General features: G+C 46.3%; 1 protein-coding gene across 5 annotated transcripts in view; it reads right to left on the bottom strand.

The window, feature by feature from the left end:
* SAMD4A (sterile alpha motif domain containing 4A) overlaps nt 1-14667 on the bottom strand; it is a 224786-nt gene extending 210119 nt beyond the window's left edge. The window contains exons 1-2 of one of the 5 annotated variants that reach the window (XM_021102232.1): nt 14304-14667; nt 12442-13071 (exon numbers count right to left, since the gene is read on the bottom strand). In XM_021102232.1, coding sequence (XP_020957891.1) covers nt 12442-12637 — 196 coding nt within the window. In that variant the 5' untranslated portion in view covers nt 12638-13071; nt 14304-14667. Of the gene's footprint in view, nt 1-12441; nt 13072-13359; nt 13474-13533; nt 13559-13676; nt 13805-14303 lie in introns of those variants that run through there. The other 4 variants (XM_021102246.1, XM_021102236.1, XM_021102243.1 and 1 more) reach the window with 4 other exon arrangements.

Here is a 14892-nt window from a genome sequence, read left to right as displayed (position 1 = left end):
ATAAGAGGGACATTAAAACGGACAAGCTGAAAAGAATTTTTCCAAGACCGAATTTATAAAACGTTATTAAAATCACCACTAAATATCCTTAAGAACTTTTCTTCTAAACACCGACATGTTTATTTACCAAGAACTAAAAGAGATCTGCAGTATTCTTACAGTAGTGAGGATTCAATTCAGGCTTTTAGATCAGACACATCACAGTTCACCTCAGCACATGTTCAACCAGTCTCAACATCAGTTTCCTCATCTGTAAAATGGAGACAATAGCTACTTTCTATTATATACACAGACTATACATTGTATTAACCTGTGTTGTATTATATGCATATTACACATACTTTGTATTATATGCATAGCATTATACATACACAAAATACGTAATTCAGAAATCATTGTTATGCACGTATAATGTGTTAGACTCTAGGTAATAATAAGCACATTACCTCATAAATCAACTATAATAAAATCTTTAGCTTTACAAAATAAAAACTAATAAGTACATTATCTATTGAAATATACATTTAATTGTCACAACCATTTTGTTCTGCTTTTTTGTATCGTGCATCTCTTCAATAACACGAGATGGTTGTGTGTATGTGCAGCCATCTATATGGTGCATGACACATAGAAAATGCTGTAAGAGGGAGTGAGGGAGAGAGAGAAAGAAAAGATATCTGCTACCATAGAAAGAATATCCTAGAGTCACTTTTAGAACTACACATAGAAAACCAAAAAGATCTGGAGACACAGATTGCAATTATGATTTACCTTTGCTAGTAAATGACTGACACCCTGGGAGCTTATCACTGCTCCTGTGTGAACCCAAAGAAGCAAGATTCCATTCAGTTCATTGAATCTTTTTTTTTTTTTTTTTTTTATCTTTTTAGGGCCTCACCTGTGGTACATGGAAGTTCCCAGGCTAGGGGTGGAGATCAGAGCTACAGCTGCCCGCCATAGCCACAGCAATTCAGGATCTGAGCCACGTCCGCGACCTACACCACAGCTCACAGCAACTCAGGGTCCTTAACTCACTGCAGAAACAAATCTGACATTGCATCTTTTCCTAACTTCGGAGGCCCTCCTCTTCATGGTGACCTAGCCTCACCTCACCGGCTGCTTCAAAAACAAACAGAACATCATTCTATTTTGTATTTCCTAAACAAGGCGCCACAAACCTGCAGTGCAAACAGGTTAAGAAGTACACAAGGGGAGTTCCCGTCGTGGCGCAGTAGTTAACGAATCCGACTAGGAACCATGAGGTTGCGGGTTCGGTCCCTGCCCTTGCTCAGTGGGTTAACGATCCACCATTGCCCTGAGCTGTGGTGTAGGTTGCAGACGCGGCTTGGATCCCGCGTTGCTGTGGCTCTGGCGTAGGCCTGTGGCTGCAGCTCCAATTAGACCCCTAGCCTGGGAACCTCCATATGCTGCAGGAGCGGCCCAAGAAATAGCAAAAAAAAAAAAAAAAAAAAAAAAGAAAAAAGAAATACACAAGGAACACACTGGAAATTGCTTGAAGACCACTTTTAAGACCACCCATACTCATTCACTCCTTCATTCCTTTACTCATATTATCTCTTTCTTTCTCCTATGCTCTGGACAGTTCTGGAAAAGATTTACCTTTATTTCTAACAGAAATCATAGAATCATAAGGTTAGAAGGGACCTCGGGGGTTACTGAGAGGTCACAGCTTCTTTTCTAATGAAACACCTACTGCGTCCCTACAGTGGAGAAGCCCACGGAGGGGTTCTGAGGCTGGACTTCTTGCTTCCTCCCTGACCAATGGAATGAGGACAGTTCAAACCTCATCTCAAAGGGTGGCTGGGATGAAGAAATGGGATAATTTATGGCAAGAATTCAGGAAGATGCCTGGCACAGAGCAGGTGCTCAGAAATGAGGAGCCGATCTTATGTAGAAGTGTTCTTCTGTGCTAGTATATCTACTACACACATTTAGTACACAATTGCACAACTGCATTTAGTATTGCACAATACTAAATGCTTGTCCATCTCTGATGAAACTCTAGTTGTCAGGTTTTTCTTTGAGCTAAATGAGCTTCGGCTTCTACACATATAAAATTGAACCCTTCAACTTCAAGGCAACCTTCTGGGGAATTAATGACAGTTGTCATGTTCTCTGCCCATCTTTTCTGCCAACCTAAATGTTCCCCCTGGTTCTCAAGAGCACCATCCTCCTCCTGCCTCTGGCCATATCCTTACTCATCCATCTTCCTCAAAGTGCGTGCTCAGAACAGCACCCCACACTCCAGGCTGGCCTGAAGAGAAGACCTGACCTGAATTCAGATATTATATATTGCATTATACACAAAATGTATTGTTAAAAGTGCAGTGGCTTTGGAAGCAACCACATTGTGACATTATTTATATCATACTAAGCTCTAAGTCTACTAAAAGCCCAAAGTCCTTTTCCTGTGTGCTACTGATAAGCCATGCCTCCCCCAACAAAGGTCTAAGGGATGCAAAGGTAGACTACACTTTTAGTGGTTTAATAGCCATCTTGTTATATTCAAGAAACTGGGATCAAGATTCGGTCATCAAGCCCCCAGCTATTTCTCTAGGTTCATCCACAAATTGGATAACTACACCTTCTCAGCCCAGCTTACACCCCAGTCCTTGCCATGGCTGCCAGCAGCTTCGGACAGGTGTAACCTGACAGGACCCTGCCTCTGTAGTACCACCTCTCTCTAGCTCTCTGCCTTGGGGCTTCTCTGACCCTACAGCTGGAATAACTGTGGTAAGGGCCCACACTTGCGGATGTGCAAACCTGGAAGTACAAGGGCTTCACACCTCAGGGCAACTCTTGACCCAGGGGAGAGGGGAGCCCCTTGATAAATGCCCACTGTGACTGTCCCTTCAGAGGCACAGTCTGCACAGCTCCTCAGAGGGTCCCAGGGGGCTGAGCTTCAGTGCCATGGCAGTGACCAGCTTGATCAAACAGCTCTCTGTTGGCTTTCCCTCCCCTCTGTTTCTCTCCTCTCCGGATCCCCATCCTGTCCCCCAGGATCACTGCCCAAAATAAACTACCTGCATGCCAACCCTTGCCTTAGTCTCTGCTTTCTTGGGTACCCCTGGCTGTCAGTCAACACAAATAATGATGTAGGACATGTGAGCCCAAGCACAGCACCAAAGACCCCCCTCAAGACTGAAGCCGGTGGAAGTCACTCTAATGCCACACAATTAGCCTCTCACCCAGCCCCCATGTCTCCATTTTACTCATCAAGAAATAAAGGGCTTTGTCAGAGGCTATGCTAAAACTTAGATATGGGATGCCAACCAGAATTCCTGCAATCTGCCCAGAATACAGAAGCCTCTCCGTAAATGCTATCTCCCTTCCCTTCCCATTCCCCCAACAAAAGGGAAATGACATTAATTCTCCATGACCCAGTCTTCCCATTCTTAGGAAAACCAGGCTGCTTCCTATTTCTTTGTCTAAATGCACACACATCAAGTTTCAAATACTCTCCCTGGTATCTTGCACAGGATCGGTATCAACCTCACATATCCGTACAAGGTACAGAACTGACTTTCTCCTTCCTTCTTTCCTTCCCCAAAAGAAATGTTATTCATGGAGCTTCTGATGACTCCCCCAGTATTCCCTTACAACTCTTCAGAAATTCACAAATGTTTTCCCATGGCCTCTCTAGTCACATATTTACATCATGTATTTTGGTGCACATATCACTCAGATGGAAATGTATACAATGAAAGTCCATACTCTGTATGTATTTATGCTGCACACACAATACTACTGACAGATCAGGATAAGCTGCTTCAGAAATTCCAATGATTGCACTTGGTGGGAGTACACTGGGGAAGTTGGAAGAGGTCTTTCCCATCCGGTTTCTGGAATTAACATTCCTATTCTTTCCAGCTCAACTTACAGTCCATAGCATCAGCAAAAAAAAAAAAAAAAAAAAAGAATCTTTCCCGGAGTCTTATTTTCCATGGGACACTGATCATTAGAATGCCTGGAAATTCCAGCAGGGGCACAGCCAAAAAGCTCGGGAAATGCTACAACAGAGCCCAGCTCAGCCTTCCACAACCCCAGACTCGATTCAAGCTGTGACCACCTCAGCCTGGGGAAATCAGATTTCAAAGTGCTCTCCTCGGAAGGTTAGCATTGGTGGGTAGAGATTGGCTGGGTTTTGTTTTGCTGGCGGGGTAGGGGGGGGCGTTCATCCACTTCCCATAAGCTTTCCTTTAAGTTTTCATTTGCAAACAAAAATCTTGTGATACTCATCCATAAAACTTGAAAGCCAAAGCACCAATTACCTCTAAATTCCTTTCTACCTCTAACAGTCTATGATCTGTCTGCTCGACGTGTGGTCCAGAGATCTGCAGTAGCAACAGCAGCTGGGAGTTTATTGGGAATGCAGGAGCTCAGCACCCCACCTCCCACCTCCCGCAGACCTCCTCAGTAAGAATGTTCGGTTTAACAAAATCCCCAAGCGATCTGTGGGCACGTTAAATTTTGAAAACTAGTTTAAGACAATTTTATCTTTTCCTGTAAGTGTTTAAGATGTTTCTTCTCAACACTAGTTCTAGTCCAAGTGATAGTAAACAGTATTCTACTGAAAGGAGCCAAAAGAACTATTACTAAGTCTAATATCCCAGATAATTTTAGGGATAAAAATTGGGATTGAGCTGATGTATTGTTTTCCTACTTTAAAGATGTTAGAAATCAGAGAAGTGTTTGGATTGATCCTTCTCCATTCAAGAAGTCATTCCTGATGGAGGACCAGCACCATGCTCCCCTCTAACAAATTCATACTCATCCTTCAGAGCTCAGGAAACCTGCTCCTTACATGGCCCACACATGGACTCCCTCTGCATGTGTGATTTCCTTAATGAAACTCTCATTAAAAGTACTAAAAAGGCAAGAATCTCATGAGCTCGAAACCATTCATTCCAAATGACACACGCAAGTTTACTTCTTGAATGACCCAGCCCATCCTGTTCTCTTCACATCACTCAACTCCAGTTTGTTCCTTCATTGAAACCACAGCATTTAGCAACTCTTTATAGTCCACCTATGACATATAGAGATCTTCCTCAGATTATGATGGGGTTACCTCCTAATAAACTTATCATGAGTTGAAAATGCATCCAATACCCTTAACCTGCTGAACATCATAGCATAGCCTAGCCCACCTTAAATGTGCTCAGAACACTTACATTAGCCCCTGGTTGGGCACAATCATCCAACACAAAGCCTATTTTATAATAAAGTTCATGACCCTCTCATGTAATTTATTGATGACTGCCTTGAAAGTGACAAACAGAATGGTTACATGGTTACAAGAGGCTGGAAGAGTGTCTCCCTTGTTTACCCTTGTGGTGGAGTGGCTGAGGATCATGCAACAGGCAAATCGAGAGAGCCTAATCAAAATTTAAAACTCCAAGAAAGGGAGTCTCTGTTGTGGCACAGTGGAAACGAATCCAACTAGGAACCATGAGGTTACGGGTTTGTTCCCTGGCCTCACTCAGTGGGTTAAGGATCTGGCATTACCGTGAGCTGTGGTATAGGTCGCAGATGAGGCTCAGATCCTGTGTTGCTGTGGCTCTGGCCTAGGCCAGCAGCTGTGGCTCCAATTAGACTCCTAGCCTGGGAACCTCTGTATGTTGCGGGTGCGGCCCTAAAAAGCAAAACAAAACAATTCCAAGAAAGATTTCTACTGAATGCATATTGCTTTTGGAATCATAAAGTCAAAAAATCATCTAATTCAAACCACTTCAAGTCAGGGGTCCTCTATGTATACATTGTTTTACATGCACGACTCAAGTGTAAGCTCCTTAAGGGGAAATCATCCCCCCATCTCTCCTCTGGACACAGTGCCCAGCTCTCGGCTGCAGGACTTGGTGAATTAAGAGGTACTGACAAACTTGGTCCCACAGTTTCTTACCAGATATTTTTCTCCGTGTACCAATTAGCAGTATTAAGTATTGTGTAAAAGAAGCCACTGAATCATTTGATTTTTCCCCTCCTGGTAATTCAAGAAAAGGAAAACTGTATAAAATGATGATACCTAGAGTGGGAACAAAATACTAGAATGAGCTTGAGAGTCTCAAGGAGTAAAACACACCTACCTAGAAGCAGCAAGGTCCTCCGAATTCCAAGCTGGCTCTTGGGGGTTCAGGCTTCAGAGCAAGACCCACCTTTACTAACATCAAGAGCAAGCTTGACTCCTCTGCTGAAAGTTCTGCTTTTCTTGGGAGATTTCTGTCTCAGGCAGCTTCCACAGAAGCAAAAAATAGCTCAGAAGAGACACCTCATTCTGCATCTTTGTGAATTGGATGAACTCGGTAAGGCCTTGGAAGGAATGATTAGAAAAGATGGACAGGAAGGAACAGGCTAAAAATTCAAAGTAAAGAAAAGTATATGTATGTATATTTCCTTTTTAGGGCCACACCTGTGGCATATGGTAATTCCTAGACTAGGGGTCAAATCAGAGCTGCAGCTGCTGACCTACACCACAGCCACAGCAATGCCAGATCCTTAATCCACTGAACAAGGTTAGGGATTGTACCCACATCCTCACAGAGACTATGTTGGGTTCTTAACCTGCTGAGCCTCAACCAGAACTCCAGAAATTATATTTTTAAAAGAAAAAAAGATTGCTTTTCTAGCAAATGAATTATGTAAGGCACTTCTCTGGTAGATGAAAACCTCCAAATGTCTCCTCAGGTCAAGGAGAAGAGGTATTTTCTCTTATCTGGTGTTGTCAATTCTCATTAAAATGACACTTCTGCAGGACATACTGGGTAGTTTTCATTTATTTCTCAGCCCTTCTGACCCTCATTTGTTTATTTACACATAAACAAACCAATCTGATTGCTGTTAGGTTTGCCTGCCTTCTACTTGCTTTGATGAGATCTGTTTATAACATATATTCAGTTGCTGAAGCCTTTGAGCATCCAAGTTAAACAACCAAATCCAACTTCTTCGAAATAAAGGTCACAAGTGTGTATGACCCATTCCCTGTCTCATCCCAGACCAATCCAAAGAAAATCACAACACCCGAAGTGTTTCAGATATAAAATCCCTATGTATTTCACGACACAAAATGATTTCTTCTTTTCACATTCACCAACTGAGGGGAAAACGTGTTGACAAGTTATTCTGGAAAACTGGGTCAGTGCAGTATTTTTTAAGGACCCAACATGATAGAGACTAGAACAACAAAGTTAAAATATAGAAGGTGGAGCAAAGGAGACTCATATCTTTTCAGCATTCCATGTCACCTTCAATCTCTTTCTGATAATCCTTTAGACAAAAGAGGTCCTATCATTTATGAAACCATTAATTATATAAATTCCATATAAACTGGAGGCAAATGTAAACTTGGCAGACAGAACAGGTACTCACCAGACCATTAACGAGTAGATTCCGGACAATAACAAGGTTTTATTAACTCCATTCTACAAATGAGAAAACTAAGGCTCGGAAATTGACAAGCCCAGTCTATTTCAAAATACATACTCTAAGAATCCTCTAGCCATACCCCCTTCCCGTGGATATAAATAATTAGCCCCCCCCCCCCCCCAGGAATACCTTCCCTCTCTCCCTCTCTCTCCCTGTCCTTCTTTCTCCCCATACAGCAATGAAAGCAACAAAGCTGCCTTAAACTGATGATGCCACCATGTGGCCAAAATGGAAACTGTCTAAATCAAACTTTGTCTCACTTTCCCTTATTACTGCCTCTCAGAGAAACACGTGTATATTAGAAAGCTTTTCCAAAAGTGTACAAAGAGGGAGTTCCCATTGTGGCTCAGTGGTTAACGAATCTGACTAGGAACCATGAGGTTGTGGGTTCGATCCCTGGCCCTGCTCAGTGGGTTAACAATCCCGGCGTTGCCGTGACCTGTGGTGTAGGTGGTGTAGGTCGCAGACACGGCTTGGATCCCACGTTGCTGTGGCTCTGGCATAGGCTGGAGGCTACAGCTGCGATATGACCCCTAGCCTGGGAACCTCCATATGCCATGGGAGTGGCCCTAGAAAAGGCAAAACAAACAAAGAAAGTATACAAAGATACATACACTCCATCTTTTAACTCCCTTCCTCTTCCCTTCTCATTCTCAGTACCCCTCTGCCTAAAAGTCTTCTTGGGTTCTCTATCATCTCTACAGGATTATAGCTGGCAAGGTCCTGCACACACATGGCTCTGTTTTAACTTCTCTTAGAGCCTAGCATTCTGAACTACTTCTTGCACATAACCGGGCTCTTTTGTAAGTCAACACGTTTATAAATGCTATCCCTTCTGCTTGGAAAACACCTTCATATGCCTGCTCTGTACAATCCTTTTTACATATTAAACCAATCATTAGTCACCCTTCAAAGTTTAACTCAAGCACATCTCCTCTTCAGTGGAGTCTTCCCTGACTCCCCTGGGCCAATTAGCTGTAGGTTCTCAATGTTCCCAGAACCTCTCCACTAACGCTTTTTAATCCCTATTGCATCTGTGATACTGTATTAGTCATTTCTTCAACACTGGGTATCTACGTGCCAGAGACTGGAACACAGTAAGTTACCTTTGTATTCCCACTTCATAACATAGGGCCAGGAAAGCTGTAGGCAGTCAGTAAATGTTTGTTGAATGAAAAAGAGAAAGAAATACAAATAAGACCTTATCCTGGAAATATCATAAAGAAAGCCTATACTCTTCTGCTTTCCTTTTACTCAATTTGTGATCTAATATATCAACTCAGGTATGACCTACCTATACTATGGAAACCATAAAAATCATTAAACCAACATCTTCACCCTCTAATGAGAGTAAACACACCCATGAATTCTTTTCAACCTCCACCAATTATTTTTGTTGCCAACACTACCATTTCAGATAATACTTTCTCTTGTATTTTGTAATTATCAGTAACAATCTCTTTGCCATTTATTTACTATAAACATATGCAATTTCCCCACAAAACATGCAGTTTTGTGAGTTAATAAGTCTGTGGATTCACTTGTGAATCTCCATTTATTACACTTTCCACTGGAAAATATATTTCAAATAACCAGTCTTACATGAGTGCCACACAACCTATTTTTTCTTTGAAGAACTGTAAGTAAAGTCAGTGGGTTTCATTTTTAGGCATCAAATGACATTTCAGCACCAGAAACAATCATCTACAAACTGAGACTGGCCAGAATCTCAATGTTAACCTGGGCTGGTGGCAGAAGGGCACATATGTGAGGTTATGAAGGTTCTGGAAACAAGCTCCAACTTTAGCGAACCGATCATGACCAGTATCCATTGACCAAACTTGGAATGACACACACACACACACACACAAATCCATAAGGACAAACTAAACTCATGTTCTTTGGATCTCAGATGATCATGAACCTGAGGCAAAGGATGAACAGGTGAACCACTAGAATCTCAATAAATCCTAGATTTAAAAGAATGAAAAGTTAGTATCAAAATACATCCCATGGGTCTCAAAGAAACCATATTTAATGTGAAGGATTATCTCTCTCTACTTATAGTTAATCCTGGAGAAAACAGGGCCAAGTTCACACTATTACTAATTTTTTGTTGTTGTTATACTAAGATCAAGCCCCAGATATGAATTTTGTTCCCATTCACAGAGTTTTAAAATCTCTCAACTCCAGAGAAATTGCGTGTTTAATTGAAGATTACAAAATAAAGTAGCTGATACATGACGATTTTGGTATAGGAAACCTCAGCCAGCCAATGAATGAGTCATTCTACACAGCCTAGTTTTCTGAATGGGTAAGAGCTTTATATACCAAAAGAGTTTTGGAGGTCGATTACCTTGAGTGTTAGTATTTTCAATGTTTATGGCACATTTCCCTCTCTTCTCAAAGAGTCTATTTTTAAAACGTATCTTTTTTGGTAGTTCACTCTCATTATTAGTAAAGCAATTACTGATTTATGTTATTACAAAGTCATGTCTGCAGGGCTATTGAGAGTTTCTATCTTACTATTCCTAAATGTTCAGGGCTTTTGCTCCCAATTCTTGTATCTAAAGTTATAATTTTTCTGTCTCCTTTCTAGTTGTCAAGCTGTCAGGAGTCACTTTTCACTGCTGGTGACAGCAATCCTTTACCCCATTCTAAATGTGCCACACCATAGATGCTAAGGATTATTTTTCAAACTGAAAAAAAAGTTAGGATTGTCATCTAAAATAAGAGTAAGGTCTAAAGAGGGTCCGAAGTAGTCTCCCATACTTTATGCCATCTATTCTGGTTGCTGAGTAAGCATTTTTGCCTCTTTCTTGGTTCTTAGCTGGGTTCCAGATGCACGAAAGAGCCATGCTCCAGACTCAGGGACTCTATAATAAATCTTCCTCTTTACGATCCCCACAATGCAGAAGTAAACCAAACAATCACATGACCTCACTAATGAATTTCTGTCCTGGCCACCCAACAACACAAGTACCAAGTTTCCAAGGAAGCAAAATGCCCAAGTTGAAAGATTAACCTAGAAACTGGAAAATGGTCCTTATCTTACATAACAGTTACGGTTTCATATATCTACAGCATTTAGCCTCATGAACAGGTAGGCAGCTTATACAAATAAAGTATGGTTAAAATTTTTTGGAGGGAAAAATTACCAAATTGTTTTTAGAACTCACAGAAGTTCAATTTTTTCCTCTTAGATTAACATTTTTAAGCTAAGCAACTTCTTTTTAATTCTATATATCTAATTGCTTCACCTACTGAACTGACTGCTGCTATATTGGGAAGTCTTCTCTTTTACTCAAAAGGGAAAAAATGTTGCTTTAACATTTGAGTAACCTAAAGATTAATTATCATTATTTTAAACCTATAAACCTCCCTATAAGCACTGAGGTCAAGCATTCAACATAAATCACTGTCTTTAAATTCTTTGCATTCCATAAAACGCAAAAGTTTATATAACCTTATCCATCGAACCTGAGAAAGCAAAAATCAAGCAGGTGATCCAGGCTACCCTGTTACATTAAGAATGGAAGCAAAGAAGAGTAGGTCATCAGTTATCCTAGTTATGTTTCCACACCCTTAAGAAGGAAGCCGACCCTTCAGCTATTTATAAATACAGACTAGAGGGGAATGGCCCACCACTGCCACCCTTGTGAGTAACCAGAGGGGTGGGCTATTAAGCTCAGGCAGAACCCCAGTGGGGCCTGTGGGATTCCCTCAAGGTGGCCCACTATACTCGGCAACATAGAATCCTCTGGGTGCAGTCCTATCTGGTCAGGAAAAGGACTGTGAGGATTTTCAGTGGTCACTTCCAGCCTATGATTCTATATATGGAAACATCCCATACTAGTGTTTCCAGCATCATGAGCACCATACCAGGGAGGAGGAGTGAGGAGCAGGCCAGCTCTCCTCTTGATGTCCTGCCTGCACACTCACTTTAGTGTCTCCCAGGCCCTGCTGCCCTGGACTGGACCTTGTCATCAAATGGCAGCCCAGACCTCTGCTGAGTCTTGCAGGCTGGCGGCTCTAACATGGAACAGCTGGAAAAGGACCCTGCATTCTTTTCTCTACGTAAACACTGGGGGCTCTGTTCACCATCCTGCTGCAGCATGAACTAAAGATTTTCCCCCATCCAAAATTACAACCAACAGGCCTATTCCCCATCCCCCATGCTCACCCCTGATATAATTTCAGTCTGTCACCACACATGCAAATAGTAAATAGCAAAGAGCTGAATCTTCCGAGTGTATTCACTTTCTATACTAGTCGAGGTGTCTGTATACACCAGCAGGGTGATAGGAAAGAATTCTGTTTATGTTCAGTAAAGTTTCTTGACGAAAGCATTAAGGACCCTAATTCCTGCCTGCCACCTATGAGACCCTTTCTACAAATACGAATAACGTCTTGATGGTTAAGTTTAACCACTTAGTATGCGAACGAACTGTAAATATCATTTCAATAGTCTGTAGCATCACCTACATATTATTCTGAAGACGGAGCTATAAAACTGGAATATCCGGGGGGGGCGGGGGAATGAATAATAAAATTGAATGTTCATATATTCCTCATACAGCCTAATAAAGGGCAGTCCCGGGTTTCTTCATGTGTTGCTGAAATCCAGAGAGCCACGTTGCCCAAAAGAAGAAGGGGGGGAAAAAAGCCCAGAAAATCCAGACTCTACGTGACCTGACTTACTTATTTCCCAGGAAACTGCATGAGAGAAAAATCAATCATTCATGCTACCGTAGCTACCACACGGAATGGACTGAAGGAGTTTACAGTGGGCAAAAGACCCAAGGGCCAGCAGAGGTAAGTGGGCGGCAAGGTCTGGGGCGGGGGTGAATGGGGGGAGATGCCAAGGGCCTGGGGGCCTCGCCTTTGAGTCCCCGGGGACCAGAGAGCAGGGGCGGGGCCCAGGCCGAAGGCTGGGAAGCCGGAGTTCGGGGTGGGAGGGCGGACCGGACAGCAGGACGTCGGCGGCAGCGCACTTACCGGGACTGTTGGCCTCGCCTTCGAGGACGTGCAGCTCGGCGCAGTCGGCCAGCGAGTGCTCCAGGCAGAGCTGGAGGAAACGGGCCTGGGTCTGGCTCACGCGCTTGAGCAGCGACAGCAGAGCAACAGTCTGCTCGCACTCGTTCCAGCCCTTAAACCAGCCCGCCAGCACCCCGACCTGGTCGCGAAACATCATGGTTAGGGGGCGGCCCTCGGTCTACAAAGCCCCCTGGGCGCCCCAGCCCGCCCCGCCCGCCCCAAAGTTTGGCGGAGCCGCAGCCCCGCGGCCGCCCGAGACGCGTTCCGGTTCCAAGGTGGCTCTGGTGCCCGGACGCTGCAGGTATTGCCTCGGCTCCTGCCTCTCTCGTCTGGTTTCAGTTACGTTCCGGTGATTCTGGCTGATTTCCCCCAGAGATGATGACAGACAGTAGCACGGAAATGTTTCTTTTTAAAAAAATAGCGATTAAAAAAATTTTTCCCCACAAGGCACACAAACTGAATGAATGCTCTCTTTCCCCCCCACCCTTCTCGCGGCTTCGGGATGGTGATTTCCGGCGTCCGGGGGGGTCTCTTCCCCGCTGGGCGGCAGCTCGGACCCTTCACACCCGCATTCCCGAGCGGCGATCACCACTGGAAGGAGAGAAAGGGCTGCAATGAGACCTCGGCCAGCGAGGGAGCGCGCTCGGGAGGGGATGGAGGGGGGCGCCCCGAGGGGGGTTTGGTCCCCCAAATCCGGCTGCCCCTCCACACCCGGATGCTGGAGATGAGCTATTCCCCTTCTGGGAATGGCAAGAAGCCTCCTTCCCAGGTGCGTGAGGAGACCCCAAGGCTTCCTGTTGCTGCTGATGCGAATGCCTAGTGCTCCCCACACACCCCACCCGGAGTGGCCTTGGGGGCTGTGCTTGCGAAAGCCCGCACCAGCAACAGATCTTCCTCGAGCAGAAAACTTGCAATGCGGCTGCGAAGGGGCGCGGGGGTGGGGGTGGGAGCTAATGCAAAGCAGAGGCTGAAGCAGCAGCAGCCAGAGTTCCTTCCTCCTCCTCCTCCTCCTCCTCCTCTTATTCCCCCTCCCCCCCTCCCCTTCGCCACCACCTCCTCCTCCTCCCGGAGAAGCAGCCGAACGGCTGCAGCTCCATCTACAGCAACAGCCAGCATCTCCACCGCCAGGCGCCCCTCTGGATTTAGGCCGTGAGCGGCCGCGGCAGCAGCTCAAGACAAAAATAAACTCTCCCCACCCAAAGCTCCGAGCCCAGCGGGCGGAGGCTCAGCCGGAGCCCCGGCTCCCCCGCGCCGTGCCGCTCCAGCCCACCCGGGATGTCTCCGAGGGCCTACTTCGCCCTGAACGATCAAATGAGTGCGTGCGTGTGCGTCTGTGTGTATGTGAGTATGTACGTGTGTGTGTGCTGTAGGCATCCTGCCCCCGCTGCCGCCGCCTACGGGCGGGTCTGTCCGGCCCAATGCCTCGCCCGCGCGTCCCAGGCCGAAGGCGGCACAGACACGAGCGCATGCCGAGCGCGGGTCTGCCGGAGCCCACAGCACTGCCTCCCCTGGTGGGCAGGGTGGCTCGGCAGGGACTGCGGCTCCACGACGCTGGCACACGCCCCCAAACGACTGACAAGAAGAAAAGTTCGGTTTCGAGGGCTCCCCCAGTCCTAAACCAGTCCGGGTGGCCGCCGGGGGTGGCGGCGGCGGCGGCGGCGAAGAGGGACTAGCAACTCAGCCAACCCTTGAGGGGCGGCTCACTCCCAGCATCCGGTTTCCCCGCTCCCAGAACTTCCCGAGCGGAGGGGGCACGTCCCCCGGGAAAAGGACCTAGGGCCCCGCGGGTCCCCTCCCTGGGGCAAATGAGAGAGGGCGCTCACCTCGGAGCGGTTCATCTCGGCGGCTCGGGGCCCCAAGCGCGGGTCCGGGACCGCGGCAACTCTCAGCGAGGTTGGGGACGCCCGAAGCGCGGGCTGCGGGCCATGCCGTCGGAGCGGGCGGCGCTGAGAGAGCGCAGCGCTGCGGGTCCCAGCCGCCGCTCCTGCTGTCTCCAGTGTCGGCTGGCGGAGGACTGAGCCGCCGGAGCCGGAGCTCCCCACATGCTACTGATTAACATACACCATTACATCATGGGCTTGGCAGGGAGCGCCCGAGCGGGGGGAGAGGAACCCGGGCGGCGGCGGCTGCACACTGGGGGAGTCGGGGGAGGATCCCCGGACCCGGCCGGCGGCGAGGGTGGGGGGCGGATTCCTTAGCGGGGACCAGAAAAGGGGAGGGGATCGAAGAGGGAGGAGCCGGATGGCGCAGTGGGGTAGGGTTGGAGGAACAGCGGGGGGAGGGAAGAAGTTTGGAGAAGGGGAGGGGTCCAAGTGAATTCCTCCCCTCGACCGCCCGCGAGTTCTGGAGGGGTTGGGGCGCTGGAGCAGCTGGAGAGCAGGCGGAAGGGGACTTGGAGGGCGCTGCAGCGGA

The sequence above is a fragment of the Sus scrofa genome, chromosome 1, assembly GCF_000003025.6.
Source record: "Sus scrofa isolate TJ Tabasco breed Duroc chromosome 1, Sscrofa11.1, whole genome shotgun sequence".
In the NCBI taxonomy this organism is placed as follows: Eukaryota; Metazoa; Chordata; class Mammalia; order Artiodactyla; family Suidae; genus Sus; species Sus scrofa.
The sequence above is the reverse complement of the archived record's forward strand: the minus strand, read 5'-3'. Positions and strand labels throughout refer to the sequence as shown.